This window comes from Ptychodera flava, chromosome 3 (genome assembly GCF_041260155.1).
Source record: "Ptychodera flava strain L36383 chromosome 3, AS_Pfla_20210202, whole genome shotgun sequence".
NCBI classification, from domain to species: Eukaryota; Metazoa; Hemichordata; class Enteropneusta; family Ptychoderidae; genus Ptychodera; species Ptychodera flava.
Window position 1 is genome coordinate 40,628,199 of NC_091930.1, and position 20,934 is coordinate 40,649,132.

Genomic DNA, 20,934 nt, shown 5'->3' on the forward strand with positions numbered 1-20,934 from the left:
AGTCCGGACTAGAATTCATTTGTAAACAATAAACAATGATCACTACACACATACAAGCTGTGTTGACAAAAAGAATACTCGAAATTTCAGCATGACAAACGGATTAGGGTCAGACACGGTAGTTGATATACAGAAGCAGAATACTGAAAAACTTGCCAGAAGTTACAGCTTATGTCCCTTTAAAAACTAGAGATATCAGTTGTATTCGAGTTCTTTGTACCTGCTACATATCAAAGTCTGACCACTGGGAAATCAGACTGAATCATGGGACATTTCACGTTCATTGAGGTGTAAAAGGCGGCCCACCATTGATAGAATGAAGAGGCATTTCCAAAAACATGCAAAGAAAGTTTAGAAATTTGATACCACAGAAATTTATTTCGTGGATTATTTACTTTTATTTTCGACTTCAACATCTTCACGTATTTTGCTAAAATCCCCTGTCTTTCTCCGCTATTTTCTAAAGGTTTGTTATTCGTTATGACAAAATAATTTGGGTTGTAGCTTCATTGTATTTCACTTGGGCGCCCAACACAAATCTCTGGGCTGTCTTACGAGACTAAATTGTTAGTGATACATATCATACATTCTGTATAAATCAAACTTGAAATAATTGGTGCAAATACTATTCTATCAACGGTCTGAAAGCTCTCTCTCTCTCTCTCTCTCTCTCTCTCTCTCTCTCTCTCTCTCTCTCTCTCTCTCTCTTCCACCTCTGAATATCCACAGGTAGAGCATAGTTTTATCACAGCTGTATAAGTTTCACAGTGTTTGTATATCTTTCTGACATGAGGATGTACTTTCGATTGTCAAGTCCAGACGTCATTACACCTATGCCAAAGGGATGCACACGTTCCTCATTGAGGTCAAGTTTACGCAAGCGCCTTCCATCTGCGCCGAAAATATGGATACCGTTGCCACAGCAGACGTAGATGGCGTCGTTTTCGTCGACAGCAATGCCGCGAGGCTTCCCACTGTCCGCCCGGGGGTCACCGTCGACGATGCAGCTGAACTGAGCGACTGCCCTGCCGTCCGCCTCGAGGACCTGAATGCGACTGTTGCCATTATCCGCAACGATCAGTTGCTGGCGGCTGTTGGAGGCTATGGACCACGGGAATTCGAATTCTCCCGGTTGGCTTCCGTGTCTTCCGATAGTGTTTACCAAGAGACCATCACCGTTGAACACCTTAAGATCGTGGCAAAACCAGTCCACGACGTAGATCAGGTTGTTTGACAAAACCGTCACATCATAAGGTTCCGTAAGGTGTCCGAGTCCGAAATTCCCGAGGATGCGGCGGTTGCCATGGTCATATAAAAGCAAGCATCCATTGGCAGAATCCGTAATCAGCAACTTGTTACCAGGGGCTTTACAAATACCGGTGGGGAAGCAGGGCTGCTCATATCCTGGAAGCGGGACGTCCCCGGCGAATTCGCCGTCGCACTTAAACTCGGACAGCGATCTTGCGTCCGTCGCGAAGAACTTGCCCTCCTCTACGGCAGCGACTGCCCAGGGCATCTGCCAGCCTCCGGGTCGGCGGAGTTCCGTGGGCAGAACCATTCCGTCTCCGTAGCTCGGATCTCCCACTCTGTCGACTTGCCACCGGGCATCGAAGGTGTCCACAAACACCTCCTCTCGGTTATTTTCTGCGGAGAAGTTGCCGTTACGTTCGTTTGCTGCGGGGGCGTGGTGCACTTGAGACGCGCTGGCTTCCGCCGGATTTATTGAAGTAGAAGAGTTCCCCGATTTGAAGTCAAGCGCAACCAGTGCTACCTCCTCATAACTTGTCTCCTCCATCGCCAAGCACGAAATTTCATCCGTTTCACGTAAGAGCCTGTCACAAATAGCAATAGCCTCCGCAATTCTCGATTGTCCTTTCATTAACTCTTCTTCATACGAAGCGCAGTTCAGATTGTAGTCTTGCAACAAACCCCTCATGTGTTCGTCGATTTCGGAGTCGTCTTCGCCGGCAATTCCCGCGTCCATATCCATTCTAGAAGTCGCCAGGAAAGCCGCTTTCTGGTCCGCGTCTGTTTGCACGCCCAAACACATTGCTCGCAGTTCTCTGAAGCGGTCTTTGCTCTTTTCCACGATATACGGCAGGCAGACGAGAGAGTGGCGTGCGTGATCCCCGATTTCCACACAACCGAGGCAAATTGCAGTCTTGCAGGTGTGACAAAAGACCTTCACCTGGTCCGTTCCATGAACCCCACAAAAGGCGGACTTCAGCTGCAGCAGGCGATCGAGGATTTCATCGCAGGGCATGGGCGAGCCATCTTCACCAGCCTCCTCCTTCGCCGCGTAACTTGCTTTGAAGAATTCACTATACAAACGCAGCTGGTTAGATAGTAGTTGATGGGCAGAGCCTGGATGCCCAAGACCGGTAGCTGCAGTATTGAACGACAGAGTGCACATTTGAGGCTGCGGCCGTCCTCCGTCGCGATGTTGGACAGACAAGTGAAACAAAAGCTGTGCCCGCAGGGAAGCAGGCGTGGTTCCTTGAAGAACTCCAGACAAACTGAACAGCGGAGAATATCGGTATCCATGTTCAAATCTACAAAGTAAATAAAAAAGAACATGTCAAAATTGTCGCACTTGAACTGTAAGAATGTTCATACGTATTGAATTTTACCTATCTTTTTAAACATCTTCTATTGCTCCATACACACGTATAAATTTTTGACAGTGTCTAGACCTCTTGACGTATTTGCAGTGCTGTGCGCAACTCCAAGGCAAAGGTTAAAATTCGTCGTTTTCGAAGGACGACGACTAATGTGAACCCAAAACCATCATTCTAACTGCAAAGATAATACGTTTGTCACGGTATTGATTCTTGATGCAATATGGATTTCCGAGGTTTGATAATATACTACATGTCAGCTAGTATGCTCCCAAAGTGTTTGTGATTTAAAAAAAAAAGATAAAATAATCTGATCTGTAATTTCTGCTCGTTGTAATGGAATCGTCCATGCGTACAACTGAACCAGATCTCGATCACCCAGAATGTTAATCTACTCAGTACTGGTCGCACCTACTGCCAAATTATTAAACGCACTGAAATGTAAATTGATTATCATAGTTCATCATCAATATGAGTAATATAAGGCGTTTGTGTCTACACATCTAGATCTAATGCTGTGGCAATATTTCCTCTATTAGAAACCCATCCCGTGTTACACCTCGGCTCTTTAATGACATTCGCACTCCCAAATGTTAGTGCTCTTTTAGTCTATCACTTATTGGGTTCATTTAGAAGCTCATGGTGAGCGAAAAGTTTCTCAGGTCCAGCCATGTTGAAGTCGAAAATTGATCTCATCCACAGAGAGTTAACACAGGGATGGAGGCCATTTTAAACTTTGTTTCCGGAACTGTGGGGCATTTTCTTTGTTGTACATACGTTATGAGTCGTAACCCCTAATATTTCTTCCTTTTTTCAAAATGGAATATATCTAACATTCGCTAAGTTAAGGTTTTCCATTTCGAGGCATGCAATACCTCATTCACCAGTATCCCGCCCTAGCGAAAAGTAAGAATTGCAACATGGGAAGCACAAAGGGCGATTAGTTTCCCAAGAATCAACATATAAAAAGAAATAAATTTTTAATTTTATCCCACGGGATAGCCGCCAAAGCTGAAATGTATATTTGCATGGCACACAATACCTGTCCTTCTATACTGTTTGTGTTTCTGCTCAAGCGACAGAATTAGTTACAAGGCTGTGCAGTAGCAGTGTGTGTGGGTATCGACCGTGTTATCGACCTGTATGCATACATGCTGTCCTTGGCAAGAATTTAATTAAAATATAGCAGCAGCATACTCGTGCATATGTCACGGCCACTACTAGGGAGGGATTCACCATTTGATATCCGTGTGGGGACGGGGACGAAAAGAGATTGGATCACGAAACAAAATTTATCATTTTACCTGTATAGCGACAATTTTTAATTACAGCTTTAAAGCGTTTTTGTCAAGTAGAGGTACAGTAGCAAGCGATTTTTTTAATGAAAAGGGAAAATCAGATCAAGCTTGCACTCAATCGTATAGCACTTTAACGTTTAGTATATTTACATTTGAATATGACATTAAATCCGATCTGATGCTACCAGTGATAACCGCTGCCTGGCTGTTTGAAAACTTTTGCGCCGCGCATGCGCTTACCCCCGGCGACACACGTTCATATAAAGTGTACAGTGTCAGTGCATGGAGAAGCAGTATGTGTTTGGTTGTCAGATTCTGCTGAAATCATTTCGCCCATTTAGCAGACTGTGCTCTCACTGTCGCTCGTAACGTTCGTAACTTACGACAAAAATGAAAATGAACTTAGGGAAAATAATGAAAGTACGATCGGAGAATAACGACAGTTTTTGTTGATTTTGAACTAAGATTATGAATTCTTGGGAAATACTGTCATATCTCATCTTTCAAAAATTATCCTGCCATTTTCATCGGCCGTTGATCGACAGCGAAGTTCTCGGGCATGCAACTGTTAGGTGACGGCCGTAGACTTTGACCAGAGCTACAATGAGCATGCGCGGAAAGGTTTCAAGATCCCTCGATGGCACTCACGTACTCTGTATTGGGGTAGTTTCGAGACATCCAAGCACTCACAAGAGGGCAAGGAGAGTCGAACAACGATCCGGCCCGTGGTCGAACCAAGTAGCGCAAACTTTTTGTCTGTGTATGGGGTAGAAGTATGATAGCCCAGGAATGTTTGGTCGATCATACATTTGCCTTTTTTGCGAGCTGCCAATTAGCTTTCAGTGAATTTGCAAAATCAATAGTAGTAGTAAGTATGAGAACCAGATAACAATCAGCCTGATTAATATATATATATATATATATATATATATATATATATAATATATATATAATATATATATATATATATATATATATATATATATACATATACATATATATATATATATATATTTGAATGACCATTTTATATTGCATAAACTGATCAATCAGTGATTACACAGAGGAAGTTATTATTTATATTACAATATACTAGAGAGTATTGTGTAATGAAAATTGGTTCATTGAACAATATTCATGGCCCGATTGACCAAAATGGCACACTTTATTTGAAATAAGGAAAGCTGTCAGTAAGGAAGAAACAAACAAGCATTTATAACTTGTGACGTGCCGTCATGCAATGGATCTTTTGAAAAGTGTATCAAAACTTTAGTGTTCGGTGTAAATAAAGAAAGATAATGTAAAAAATTCAAAATGTAATTTTTTCATTACTTTGCTTTGTCTATCTGGTTTTGCCTCAGTTTCCTATCATGAATACATTCATCATTTCCCACCTTGAAATAATTCATTGAGAACCAGAAGTGATTGAAAAAATGGGCGGGGGAGTATGTCAGATTTTCATAATTTGTGCTTACTAACGGTTTTCGAACCAAAATCGTAAATTTAAGCAACAGCTAGGAAAGACTAGGGAGAGAAGAGTCGGTTATACTGTTTGTCTCGAAAATCCTTCGGCTCCTCCTTCCCCATATGTATCAATTGGTGTACCCCCTAGGCCGTTGTACTTTATACATTGTTAACCGTCCTCGACGGTGACCTTGTCCTGTCTGGTTGGCAACACTTGAACACCGTGACGCACACTCGGGAGTTATCGGTATGTGCAGTTGACGGATGCCACACTTCTTGTGCGCTACTAGTACCTACATCGTGCTTTTACTGGGTTAAAAAAACCGTAAACAAGAGGAATGCAATAAATGCAAGATAAATATATAAACAGGTGACAAAAATGCATTTCTTAATTCTTTACTCTTTTCTGTCATGCTGGCTTTGTCATCCGTCCGGACGTGAGCTCGTATGTTTTTTTTTCGATATCACAAACCATAGAGTCATTTGACCTCGAAATGTAAACGTTGTAAGCTGATACATACTCTACAAGTAAGAGGTAGTACGGTCAATCATGCCGAGGTCGGTCGTCTGCAAAGTTAAAAGTCGCCATCCATTGAGGAAATGGGTGCCAAAGACCTGGGATCTTCTTGTTAGACTGAATGCAGCGCTCTTTTCTTATCCCTGCGCATGACTGTTTGGTGTTCTCGTCTGTGAGTATTTCACACACACACCAGCAGGTGAAGCAAAAGTTGCTGGTTTACATATCGATGAACAAAAAGTTTGACTCTCAAACTGTTACAATATATTACCAAAGATTTTAATGGCTTACTTTTCTAGAGATTTGGAATTTTATCTTTCCAATTAGAGATAACATGGGGTACTGGTTATTTTGAATTTCAATAATTAGTAAACATCGGGTTATTTTCTTCTACCTTGATTTGCAGTGGCCAACTATTTTTATTTTTGCCTTTGGGAGAGAATTGTTGAAAGTTTATTTGAGGTAAAGATTGAGTCTTTCATTTTACAAAGCGCGAACTACCTTAATGAAAAAATGAGCTAAACCATGCTGTAGATAACATATTTGTCTGGTTGTCAACTCAGCGAGGTGTGGATTGAATCTCCTGAATGATATGTCAATGGTTGCCGGTTCAGAGAGATGAATATGCAATACGTATAATCAGGCACAAACCCACCTGCCAATTTTCATAAATCGTTACCACGGGTGTATTAATTATAACTATAATATTCTAAACACAATTTGGACAAAATTAATATGTTTAGCAAAAATTGATAGTTGGTTTGTAAACATCACCACGCCCATCACACCTCTCCCGTTCCGCGTAAGCTCCCTGTTTCACCTCTCACTCACTGAAAATCTCCCCACTACCCACTATTTGCTACATATTTCTGCTTCCGTTTTTGGCATAAGCCCGGCAACATCTTCAGAAGTTCTGGCGAACTAATGAAATGTTTCTTCCCTCCTATCAAAACAAAAACGACCACCTGCTGGAACTTCGCTCCATGGCACAGAATAAAACTTTTTCTACCCCGAAAAACTAAAAAAAAAAAACCCCACTCATCAACAGCTTTTAAGCACGGGCAGCTGCTAATGACAAATGGACTGCCTATCAGCTGCAGATTCCTGTCTTTTGGTCCAAACATTAGCAAAAACAGACCTTTGGAACCCAAAACAACAAAACAAAACCTCATATACGGCAGCCATATTCGATTTTAATCGCCAAACACGCCAGCAGGCGTGATTTTGAAGCAATTTGTCTCTTACATATTTCACGCTTTTATATAACAGCAGGGCCCGATTTGTAATGAAGTTTCGGACCTTCAACTTGTCTTATATGGGACTACAGGATATCCGTAATGATGTTTATAACAATGTTTTACACTGACTGAAAGCTCGATATCGCAAAATAATATAGATAGCTGCGCTGGTATTTGATAGTGGTTACTTTATAAATGTACTCCCTAGTTAGCCAAGTAGCCTCCTTTTTCCTATTCGTCGGTATAGAAAATACTCCTTGTGGCAATAGACTAGTCAATGGTAACAATACCTTCAACAAAACTACTGCCCCCTCCTCTCTCTCTCACTTACTCACTCTCTCTCTCATTTTGACAAGGTTGGCACACAAGCCGCAAGGTGTATGTGTAGAAGGGTAAGGTATCGATTGCCCAAGACCTAAGCCTAGGTGGCGTTTGTTGCTCCAAATATAGTGAGTTTTTTCCTTACGATCTGGCTTTGCTAAATGTAGCGACAGAAAAAAGGAAAGCCTTTTAACTCTGTCACGAGATCATAGCAATATGGTATGTTTGGATTTTACATTCACTGGCAAAAACAGACCATTGTAGCACCAACAGCTGCGCACATACAACGCTTTACATTGAAGGCCAAACAATTGTTAGCGAGGCTCGCGTGTGTGCGTTGTGTATAAAGCCATCGCTCAATGCTTAAGTTCAAGGTCGCAGAATGTGTACCTCTGCGAATGAAAAGCTCATGATCATGAATGAGCTTCATTCATTCGCTCATGAATCATGCAGTGAGGATATGCTCTGTGGTAAATGTGCTTACCGTTTGTCGACCAACAGTAACGGCAAGTACTGGTTCCTGAGTAAAACCTAAAAATCTATTAGCATGTCATGATTATTTATACAATGCAGTGTTGTTTTCCTAAATACGTGGACTTGATGACTGAAAAAAATATGGTTGAACGGGGACTCGAGTGGCATTTCCATGGCTTGGCATTTTAGACAAATTCTCTTCGGGATCCGACGGCGATTATCCCGAATCCCCTGTCAAAATAACGATAGGCATCCTAATACGACATGCAGCTGTTGTATAACGGTAGCGCTGCCCCAGTTGGTGTTCGCACAAGGTCACACAAATTTTCTTGTTTGAGTGTCTTTTTGTTGTCTGGCAGTGCCTCACTCCGCCAGTTAAATCTCCCGCTTACACGCCGGGGAGCTATTTTATCATTCACAGAATTGATTGGGAGTTTGAAGATCAAGACATTATTTATTTCATTTCAAAACTACACTGCTTGAATATCATTTCCCCCCCCCCCCCAAAAGCACTGTGTGGAACATGTCTACAGACATATCATGTAAACAACCATGAACGCCCATTGTCTGAGTGTGCTAAAAAGCACATTTTAAAAATTGGGTTCCTCATGTAATAATATATGAAAACTGATATAGCGGCGAGGTACCGTGTGGATCGTAATAGCTCCGTTACAATAATCTCCTTTGATCATCAAACTAATGTGTTTGCAAATGGCTGGGAAACCTAAGATTTCTTTTAATTGTCATAGTATGCACCCCACGGGATTGTTTTACTGCTGTCGACCGCCAAAATCCTTCGCCGCGATGCGTTTCACTTCAAAACCGCCTGCCAAAAAGCGAAATTTCTTGACCCGCATACATACATCACTTAGTGACGAAAATGTGTCGCTGATCACAGTCCGTCCTAGACAGGCAACTGAATAGTATCACGTGAATAGCTTACCTTTATCTGTAAGTCAATAACAATAAGGCGAAACCTACCTCGTTTCACGGAATTAGGATGAGCTATATCGAATACAGTACCATATACGATATATAATCCACACTGAACTAGTTCATTTACATTTTCTGAATATCATCACTGGGTAACTGGACCCTTTTCTTTACGAAATTCAGGGGGGGGGGGCTCCCTAGTTCAGGTAAAATGGCATCTGTAGCAATACCATTGGCTTAGGGCGACATAAAACTAATAAATAAGCAACGATATCCAGTGTTGGAGTTTTATATTGACTGGTTTAAAATATACTTTTGATGGCATTATCCCAGAAGAGCCTGAATTGGCTTTTTACGACGTTTTCACGATTCGTTTTTCTTTAACTACAAATCACATTTTATTGTTCTACCCCCACCCTGATGAATTAAAAAAAATCTCCAGATAGGCTGTCAACGATGAGCAATAAGTTAAGAATGCAACGTAATTTTTGACATTTAAATTCTAGTCTGAACCAGAATTATTTTGCCAACGACAACTGTGTAGTTTACAGATGTATAGACTGAGTGGACAAGCTGAATGTAATGTATCTCATAAGGGACTGGACACAAATTACAGGGGGGGGGTGGGCCGGTGTTTTTCGCGCAAGCATTTTTGAAGGGTCATAAAATTTTGTGCAAGCCTATGGGGGAGGGCACCTTTTTTATGCATCAAAGCTGAAATTGCATGTGCATGTATTAAAGAATATGGAATACTGAAAAAAGAAAACATACCTCCTGGCACTTTCATTTTCTGTCATTTCCATTTTCGGCGCGCCCTTCGGGCACAAGTTTAAGGGTATAATAAGCAATATATTGATGATCCAAGCAGCCACATTGATTTAAGTTGTCATGGTTTCTACTTATCCAACTCCTCTATTGTACATATAAAATGTCCCTATAATGACGCTTTAAATAACAATTTGGGAGATCACTTATTTGATATCATTCTACCATTGACAATACATTTGGTATAGGTCGGTGTCAAATGTTCATAAAGTTGTATGTACATTTTTCATTTTTTGAGGACATTGACGGAATACAAACTATTCAGTATAGTGAAAAATGTCATCAATAACAACTGGAAGCTTCAGGTCGAACAACTTTTGAATAACAATTAAGGATCAGATAACCTATGAGTTATTTGTAATTTCCTCTTAGCCTACAATGTACATTTAAAGTGAATCAACATTTCGGTGAAATTCCAAAATCAAATTTTTTGCACAACCATGGACTTGAAACCACTCTAGTCTAATCATGAACATTAATACTAATAATTAGGTGTACATAAATGCACAGATTTACTGGTTTTGTATTGGAAAAAAATATTCATAGTTTCATCATAGGTTGCCATGCGTAATGAATGGACATTTCAGTGAAATTCCAAAATCAAATTTCTTGCACAACCATAGACTTGAAACCACTGTAGTCTAGTCATGAACATTAATACTAAAAATTAGGTGTACATAAATGCACAGCTTTACTGGTTTTGTATTGGAAAAATAATATTCATAGTTTCATCATAGGCTGCCATGCATAGTGAATGGACATTTCAGTGAAATTCCAAAATCAAATTTCTTGGACAACCATTGACTTGAAACCACTGTAGTCTAGTCATGAACATTAATACTAATAATTAGGTGTACATAAATGCACAGATTTATCTAGTTTTGTATTGGAAAAATAATATTCATAGTTTCATCATAGGCTGCCATGCATAGTGAATGGACATTCAGTGAACGAATTCCAAAATCAAATTTCTTGCACAACCATTGACTTGAAACCACTGTAGTCTAATCATGAACATTAATACTAATAATTAGGTGTACATAAGTGCACAGATTTACTGAATTTTGTATTTAAAAAAAAATATTCATAGTTTCATCATAGGCCTGCCATGCATAGTGAATGGACATTTCAGTGAAATTCCAAAATCAAATTTCTTGCACAACCATTGACTTGAAACCACTGTAGTCTAGTCATGAACATTAATACTAATAATTAGGTGTACATAAATGCACAGATTTACCTAGTTTTGTATTGGAAAAATAATATTCATAGTTTCATCATAGGCTGCCATGCACAGTGAATGGACATTTCAGTGAAATTCCAAAATCAAATTTCTTGCACAACCATTGACTTGAAACCACTGTAGTCTAATCATGAACATTGATACTTATACTTAGGTGTACATAAATGCACAGATTTACTTAGTTTTGTATTAAAAAAAATTATTCATAGTTTCATCATAGGCTGCCATGCATAGTAAATCGACATTACCGATGAAATCTAAATATTACATTTTTTGTACATGCATGTACTTTTTATCTGCCACTTTATGCAAAGTACATTTACATGGCTTATCACACACATATGATTTGATATTTTTTGGACAAAGCGTTATATCGGCCGCATTTCGCCTTCCTTTTGCGAGGGGACTTCAAAAGTACAGCAAGTCAGAAGGAGGTCTTGAACGCATTGCGGGTTTGTTAGGGGGGTATTGAGTTACAGGGGAGGGTAACTAATTTTTATGCACGGATAAGGGGGAGGGTCACTAATTTTTGTGCATGAACTTTTAAAGGGTCATAATTTTTGACGCAGCGGTGTTTCGAAAAACACCGGCCCACCCCCCTGTAATTTATGTCCAGTCCCTAATCCTTGGAGAATGGCAAAAATACTCGCTTCGCTTCTTGTGCGCTTCTAGTACCTGCATCGGTCTTTTATTTGGTTAAAGGCAGTGTAAACAAGAGGAATGCTATAAATGCAAGATAAAGTTAAGATAAGGTTTTAAAGGATCTAGACCTGGAGAACATTCATGACATTACTTGTGATTGCACGTCATCTTCCTTTTGTTACAAGCCGTATGGTCGTGTAATAACTGGTGACCTAAACATCGTCACGAATAATAAACTTCGGCAGTTGTTCCAGTATGGCCCTAAATATCGTGAGCCACCAACCATAAACTGGAACTATAATTTTAAAATCATTATGGATGCTGCCGAGACTTATGCAAAGAAGTGGGCCTCTGTAGAAGATGAAGACGTTGAGTGCCTCTCTGACTGGTTACGTACTGTCAGAGATAAAGTTCAGAAACGTATATCACGTCTTCGTTCTTCATATACTGTCATCAAGACAACATCTTCATTTGATGACTCCACCATACGTGAATGCCTAGATGCATTGCATGATAAATATGTTGTCGTGCCTGCAGACAAAGCTTCTAATAACATCATTTTTGTCTGCAAGCAATTCTACATTCAGTGTTTGATGAATGAACTGAAAATTAATTCAGGTGACAGTAATACCACCTACTGTCCATCAAGCCTGTCCAAACAGGAAATATTTGATAATCATTCATCGGTTTTGAATGCATTTGGCATCAAGCTATCAAATGATGACAATGTTCTACCTCGACTATATTGGATTCCCAAAATCCATAAGAATCCATATAAGCAACGTTTTATAGCAGGTTGCAGCAGATGTACAACCAAACGCTTGTCACAACTCTTGACCACAATTTTGTCAACCATCAAATCTGGTCTGGTACGTTATTGTGACAAGGTTTATGAAACGAGTGGGATTAATCAGATGTGGATATTGAAAAATTCTAAAGAATTATTACATACTCTAGATACCAACAAAAGCAAATATGGTTCAATCCGCACATTTGATTTTTCTACACTTTACACCACCATCCCACACAACAAGCTTAAAACTAGGTTGTCATCATTGGTTAAGCAGGCCTTCTTTTACAAGAATGGCAGTCGTAGGTATGATTACATTGTCATCAAACACAATTCAGGCTATTTTAGATGCCAAATGCAAATACACTGATACGGAAGTAATTAAGATGCTACACTTCCTAATTGACAAATATATGTCTCATTTGCCGGTATGACATTCAGGCAAACTATAGGCATTCCTATGGGTACAAACTGTGCACCACTTCTTGCTGATTTATTTTTGTATTCATATGAAGCTGAGTTCATGCAGACTCTTCATAGTTCAGGATCTAAAAGAGTTGCAAAGTCCTTTAATAATACCTATAGATATATTGATGATCTCATCAGTTTGAACAATCCTGGAATTTCTAATTACCTCCATCACATATATCCAGATGAATTAGAAATTAAAGAAAACAACGGAGAGCATGAACTCAGCATCGTATCTTGATCTATTTATTGAAATTAGACACAATGCAATACACACCAAGTTGTATGATAAAAGGGATGATTTTAATTTTGAAATCATTAACTTTCCCTACTTGACCAGTAATATTCCGTCGAGTCCAGCTTATGGTGTGTACATTTCACAACTACTGAGATACTGTAGAGCTTGTGATTCATATGGAGATTTTCAAGAGAGACACAGCTTATTAGTCTTAAAGCTTGTGAGACAAGGATTTTCACAAAGTAGGTTGGTTAGATCTTTTAAGAAGTTCTATGGTAGATATGGAGATCTTATATCTAAATATGGCAAATCTGTCACTCAGATGATGAAAGACAGTATTCCCGACTTTGACTCAGAACAGTAATTTAGCAGATAGCTGAATTACCGTACAATAACTTTGTCACACTAGTTCAATCTTGACGGGTGTAGCATGCTAGCAGGGTACGCTTACCCATTCCGGACACCTGGTACCACCACTTATATAGTGGTTCAAGATTGTACTACCGATTTTGTCAGTGATCTTATGTTTCTTTGTGTGTTTGTTTTTACTGTTTATTGGACCTGGTAATTTATTTGCCTTGAATGATAATGATTGCTGGAATCGATTTGATGTCATATAAATAGGTGACAGGTTTTCTTTTTCAAAATATATTTTTGAATTCTCAATTGTTTACTACACCGTCATGCTGGCTACTTTTGTTATCCGTCCGTACGTGAGCTCGTATGCTGTTTTTGATATCACAAGCCATAGAGTCATTTGACCTCGAAATGTAAACGTTGTAAGCTGATACATACACTACACGTAAGAGTTAGTACGGTCAATCTTGCCGAGGTCGGTCATCTGCAAAGTTAAAATTCGCCGATCTTTGACGAAATGTGCCCCAAAGACCTGGGATCTTCTTGTTAGACTGAGAGCAGCGCTCTTTTCTCATTCCTGCGCATGATTACTTTTGGCTTATCGACTGCTTGGTGTTCTTGTCTGTGAGTATTTAATACATACCAGCAGGTACTAACATGGACGATACATGAGCAAAGAGTTGCTGGTTTACATGTGGATGGAATATCTGCAATAATGCGCCTCATGGACAAAACATTTGGTCGCTTAAACTGTTACAATATATCTCCAAGATTTGAAACAAGGTTTTACACTGACTGTGAGCTCTATATCGCAAATAATATATAGCTGCGCTGGTATTTGATAGTGGTTATCTTGCAAATGTACTCACTAGTTAATCAAGTAGCCTCCTTTTTCCTATTCGTCGGTACAGAAAATACTCCACGATGCTGGAAATTGCACAGATGTGTGGTCGAATATTACCCCCTGTGAAAATGTTGCCTTTCAAGAACAGTTCACAGGTGTAATCGAGAACCGTTGATATATTAGACTTCTTGGCGTGTTGAGTGAAAGAGCCGTCGCCTCTCTATGTGGCGATGAACTTGCCAATGGCCTTTTTTTATTGGTTCCGTTGCAACGTTGAGTGGGGAAATGGCCAATGACGACGCGGCTCGCCAACCACGTGACAGCTGACTGTACCTGTCGACATGGTCAAACCAGGTCAATCGATTGTCGGGGTCGTGCCTATCTACCAAAGTACACCGTCAATAGCCTTCAACCTCAATAGAAATTACACGGTCAACAAAGTTTGCCCATGCGTTTCTTGGGCTGCGGAGGAACATGACCTCTGTTGGTCTTTTATCAAGTTGGGCAAATTGACCTACTTGCGATTTTATAACTCCCTGTAGGTAATTTTGCTGCTCAAATTTGTCGTTACGTTAAAATCATCAATATTGCAACCCACACAGACAAGAAATGATGTGTACATGAGAGCAAATAGCCGACCACACGCAGTTCTAATGTGTAAGTGAAGAAGAGACCTACTTCACCCCGCGCGCTAAAACTCATCGAAGCATGTTTGAAGAGGTTGCAAAGGAATACTGGAAATGGACAATATTTTCGAAAAATAACTTTTATTATATATGTTCTTCTTTGTTCCTGTTTTGAAGCCATCACAAATGACTTATTAAATGCCCCGCCCTGCCCGACATTTCAATTGAGAATTTTTTCCCCAACCGTTCGCCACATTTATTGACATAGTTCACCCTACTCTCATTGACCCACGTTTAAGGTTACTTTATGAGTAAATGTTCTTAACGTGCCTTGCTGTACGTCTTTGCACGTTTGTCTGCAGGACGCATACATGGCGTCGGAGAATTTTCCAGCGGAGGAGAGAACATGGTCCCCAGCCTCACCACGAACGGGGAGAGGGACCGTGCCGCTCCACCACTTGTGCGTAATAGTAGTAGCCTAAGCAAATCGCCGTGCCGAGAATTTTTGGGGAAAAGTTGCAGTGTGGACAAAATAGACAAAGGGACTGACCACACCTCTTAACTTTGCCTTCTACTATAGGCAATGTCAAGTTTGAGTCAAAACCAAAGTTTTGGTGGATCACTCTGTCAAAGAACACAGCCTTGGACAAGCTCTCCTCAATATGTCCACAGCGCGATTATGATTCATATATATCACGATTCTGCACACATAAAAATATCGTGTAGATAAAGAATGTTTCCAACACACGTGAAATCAGCCAAAAGAGCTGCAATTCGAACATGGCTTTTTACGCTATAATACTTATGCCTGTTTCTGAATTAATTTAAACTGAACTTTCAGTCAATGGTGAAAATATCTTTAATAAAACAACTGCCCTCTCTCTCTCTCTCTCTCTCTCTCTCTCTCTCTCTCTCTCTCTCTCTCTCATCATACACGTTGCGGCATGTGGGCGTACTTGTCGCCACATGCTGCAAAGTGTATTTGTAAAAGGGTAAGCTATTGACTACCCATGACCTAGGCCTAGATAGCGTAGAACTTCTTTTATCTTTAATACGATCTTTCTTTGCTTAATGTAGCGCATGTTTGGAAATTACATTCAGTACCAAAAAACAGGCCATTATGGAACTAACTGCTGTACATATACAACACTGTACATTCAAGGCCAAACAATTGTTGTTAGCGTATGTGCCTTGTGTACATGGCCATTGCTCTACGCATAAGTTCAAGGTCGAAGGATGCGTACCTCTGCGAATGAAAAGCTCATGATCATGAAGTGAGGATATACTTTGTGCTAAAATGTGCTTACCGTTTGTCGACCTGAATACAAGTTGGATGTAAGCATATTATGATTTAAAGCTATATACAATACAGTGTTGTTTTCCTTAATACATGAAGTTGATGGCAGAAAAAAAATGGTTGAACCGAGCCTCTAGTGGCATTTTTACAGCTTGGTAATTTAGACGAATTCTCTTCGGAATCCCATGTCAAAACAACGAATGGCATCCGAATACGACAAACAGCTGATGTACGACGGTAGCGCTGCCCTTACAAGGTCATATATGTTTGAGTGCCCCTTTGTTTTCTGGCAGTGCCTCACTCCGCCAGTTTAAAACCCTGCTTTCGCACCGGGGAGTTATTTTATTATTCACAGAATTGTTTGGAGTTTGAAGATCAAGTTATTTCATTTCAAAACCACACTACTTGCAATACAAGTGTTCCCCGAAAGCACTGTGTGGAACATCTCGACAGACATATCATATAAACAACGCTAGACGCCTACTGTCTGTGTGGGCAAAAATGCATATTTTAAAATCGGGCTACACATGACAAAATAGAAGAAACGAATATAGCAAGGTACCGTGTGGATCTTAATACCTCGGTTATAATAAACAGTCTCCTTTGATAATCAAGCTTATGTGTTTGCACACAGGCGGCAAGGGCAAACCAAAAATTAGATTTTTATTTAATTACTATTTTAAACCCCTATGGGATTGTTTTACTGCCGTCAACCGCAAGAATCGTTCGCCGCGATGTTTTCACATCAAAACCGCCTGCCAAACGCGAAATTTTTTGACCCGCATACATAGATCACATAGTAACGAAAATGTGTCGCTGATCACAGTCCGTCCTAGACAGGCAACTGAATAGTACCACGTGAATAAGTTACCTTTATCTGTAAGTCAGTAACAATACGGCGAAACCTACCTAGTTTCACGGAATTCGGATGAGCTATACCGAATACAGTACCATATACGATATATACCAATCCACACTGAACTAGTTCATTGACAATTTCTCAATATCATCACTAGGTAACCGGACCCTTTGGTTTACGAAATTCAAAGGGGCTCCCTAGTTCAGGTTAAATGGCATCTGTAGCAATACCATTGGCTTTCGGCGACATAAAACTAATAAATAAGCAACCATATCCATTGTTGGAGTTTTATATTGACTGTTTTAAAATTTATTTTGATGGCATTATCCCCGAAGAGCCTGAATTGGCTTTTTACGACGTTTTTCTTTTAATACCAACACACATTTTATTGTTCTACCCCCACCCTGATGAATTAAAAAATATCTCCAGATAGGCTGTCAACGATGAGCAATAAGTGCAAGATGCAACGTAGTTTTTGACGTTGAAATTCTAGTCCGGACCAGAATTCCTTTGCCATGCGACAACAATGCAGTTTACACATGTATAGACTGAGTTGACAAGCTGAATGTAATTTATCTCAAAATCCTTGGAGACTGGCAAAAATACTCGCTTCGCTTCTTGTGCAATTCTAGCGCCTGCGTCGTTCTTTTACTTGGTGAAAAGCAGTGTAAACAAGAGGAATGCTATAAATGCAAGATAAATAGGTGACAGGTTTTCTTCTCAAAAATATCTTTCGGAATTCTTAATTATTTACTACACCGTCATACTGGCTACTTTTGTTATCCGTCCGGACGTGAGCTCATATGCTTTTTTGATATCACAAGCCATAGAGTCATTTGACCTCGAAATGTAAACGTTGTAAGCTGATACATACACTACACGTAAGAGGTAGTACGGTCAATCTTTCCGAGGTCGGTCGTTTGCAAAGTTAAAATTCGCCGATCTTTTTGACGAAATGTGCCCCAAAGACCTGGAGTCTTCTTGTTAGACTGAGTGCAGCACTCTTTTCTCATCCCTGCGCATGATTACTTTTGGCTTATCGACTGCTTGATGTTCTTGTCTGTGAGTATTTAATACATACCAGCAGGTACTAACATGGACGATACATGAGCAAAGAGTTGCTGGTTTACATGTGGATGGGATATCTGCAATAACGCGCCTCATGGACAAAAAATTTGGTCTCTCAAACTGTTACAATATATCTCCAAGATTTGAAACAAGGTTTTACACTGACTGTAAGCTCGATATCGCAAATAATATATAGCTGCGCTGGTATTTGATAGTGGTTATCTTACAAATGTACTCACTAGTAAACCGAGTAGCCTCCTTTTTCCTATTCGTCGGTACAGAAAATACTCCACGATGCTGGAAATTGCACAGATGTGTGGTCGAATATTACCCCTGTGAAGATGTTGCCTTTCAAGAACAGTTCACAGGTGTAATCGAGAACCGTTGATATATTAGACTTCTTGGCGTGTTGAGTTTAACGTAAACGAGCCGTCGCCTCTCTATGTGGCTATGAACCTGCCAATGGCCTTTTTTATCGGTTCCGTTGCAACGTTGAGTGGGGAAATGGCCAATGACGACGCGGCTCGCCAACCACGTGACAGCTGACTGTACCTGTCGACATGGTCAAACCAGGTCAATCGATTGTCAGGGTCGTGCCTATCTACCACAGTACACCGTCAATAGCCTTGAACCTCAATAGAAATTACACGGTCACCAAAGTTTGCCCATGCGTTTCTTGGGCTGGGCGGGAGCATGACCTCTGTTGGACTTTTATCGTTACGTTAAAATCATCAATATTGCAACCCACACAGACAAGAAATGATGTGTACATGAGAGCAAATAGCCGACCACACGCAGTTCAAATGTGTAAGTGAAGAAGAGACCTACTTCACCCCGCGCGCTAAAACTCATAGAAGCATGTATGAAGAGGTTGCAAAGGAATACTGGAAATGGACAATACTTTCGAAAAATAGCTTTTATTATGTTCTTTTTGTTCCTGTTTTGAAGCCATCGCAAATGACTTATTAAATGCCCCGCCCTGCCCGACATTTCAATTGAGAATTTTTTCCCCACCGTTCGCTACATTTTACTCACATAGTTCACCCTACTCCAATTGAGCCACGTTTAAGGTTACTTTATGAGTAAATGTTCTTAACGTGCCTTGCTGTACGTCTTTGCACGTTTGTCTGCAGGACGCATACATGGCGTCGGAGAATTTTCCAGCGGAGGAGAGAACATGGTCCCCAGCCTCACCACGAGCGGGGAGAGGGACCGTGCCGCTCCACCACTTGTGCGTAATAGTAGTAGGCCTAATCAAATCGCCGTGCCCAGAATTTTTGGGGAAAAGTTGCAGTGTGGACAAAATAGACAAAGGGACCGACCACACCTCTTAACTTTGCCTTCTACTATAGGCAATGTCAAGTTGGAGTCAAAACCAAAGTTTTGGTGGATCACTCTGTCAAAGAACACAGCCTTGGACAAGCTCTCCTCAATATGTCCACAGCGCGATTATGATTCATATATACCACGATTCTGCACACTTAAAAATATCGTGTAGATAAAGAATGTTTCCCACAGACGTGAAATCGGCCAACAGAGCTGCGATTCGAACATGGCTTTTGACGCTATAATACTTATGCCTGTTTTTGAATTAATTTAAACTGAACTATCAGTCAATGGTGAAAATATCTTTAATAAAACAACTGCCGTCTCTCTCTCTCTCTCTCTCTCTCTCTCTCTCTCTCTCTCTCTCTCTCTCTCTCTCTCTCTCTCTCTCTCTCATCATACACGTTGTGGCATGTGGGCGTACTTGACGCCCACATGCTGCAACGTGTACGTGTAAAAGAGTAAGCTATCGACTACCCATGACCTAGGCCTAGATAGCATAGAGCTTCTTTTCATCTTTAATACGATCTTTCTTTGCTTAATGTAGCGCATGTTTGGAAATTACATTCAGTACCAAAAAACAGGCCATTATGGAACTAACTGCTGTACATATACAACACCGTACATTCAAGGCCAAACAATTGTTATTAGCGTATGTGCCTTCTGTATATAGCTATTGCTCTACGCTTAAGTTCAAGGTGGAAGGATGCGCACCTCTGCGAATGAAAAGCTCATGATCATGAAGTGAGGATATACTTTGTGCTAAAATATGCTTACCGTTTGTCGACCTGAATACAAGTTAGATGTAAGCATATTATGATTAAAGCTATATACAATACAGTGTTGTTTTCCTAAATACATGGAGTTGATGACAGAAAAAAAAAAATGGTTAAACCGAGTGGCATTTTTATAGCTTGGTAGTTTAGACGAATTCTCTTCGGAATCCCCTGTCAAAACAACGAATGGCATCCGAATACGACAAACAGCTGATGTACGACGGTAGCGCTGCCCTTACAAGGTCCTACATGTTTGAGTGCCCCTTTGTTTTCTGGCAGTGCCTCACTCCGCCAGTTTAAATCCCGGCTTTCGCACCGGGGAGCTTTTTTACCATTCACAAAATTGTTTGCAATTTGAAGATCAAGACATTATTTATTTGACTTCAAAACCACACTACTTGCAATACAAGTGTTCCCCGAAAGCACTGTGTGGAACATGTCGACAGACATATCATATAAACAACGCTAGACGCCCATTGTCTGTGTGGGCAAAAACGCATATTTTTAAAATCGGGCTACACATGTAAAAATAGAAGAAACGAATATAGCAAGGTACCATGTGGATCATAATAGCTCCGTTATAATAAACAATCTACTTTGATCATCAAGCTTATGTGTTTGCACACAGGCGGCATGCCAAAAATTAGATTTTTATTTAATTACTATTTTCACACCCCATGGGATTGTTTTACTGCCGTCAACCGCAAGAATC

General features: G+C 40.3%; 1 protein-coding gene across 1 annotated transcript in view; it reads right to left on the reverse strand.

The window, feature by feature from the left end:
• Positions 1-374: 374 nt before the first annotated feature.
• LOC139130025 (E3 ubiquitin-protein ligase TRIM71-like) overlaps positions 375-20,934 on the reverse strand; it is a 45,013-nt gene continuing 24,453 nt past the window's right edge. The window contains exon 2 of the mRNA XM_070695741.1: positions 375-2,552. Within this exon, the coding sequence (XP_070551842.1) occupies positions 746-2,413 (1,668 nt within the window). The 5' untranslated portion in view covers positions 2,414-2,552 and the 3' untranslated portion in view covers positions 375-745. The remainder of the gene's footprint in view (positions 2,553-20,934) is intronic.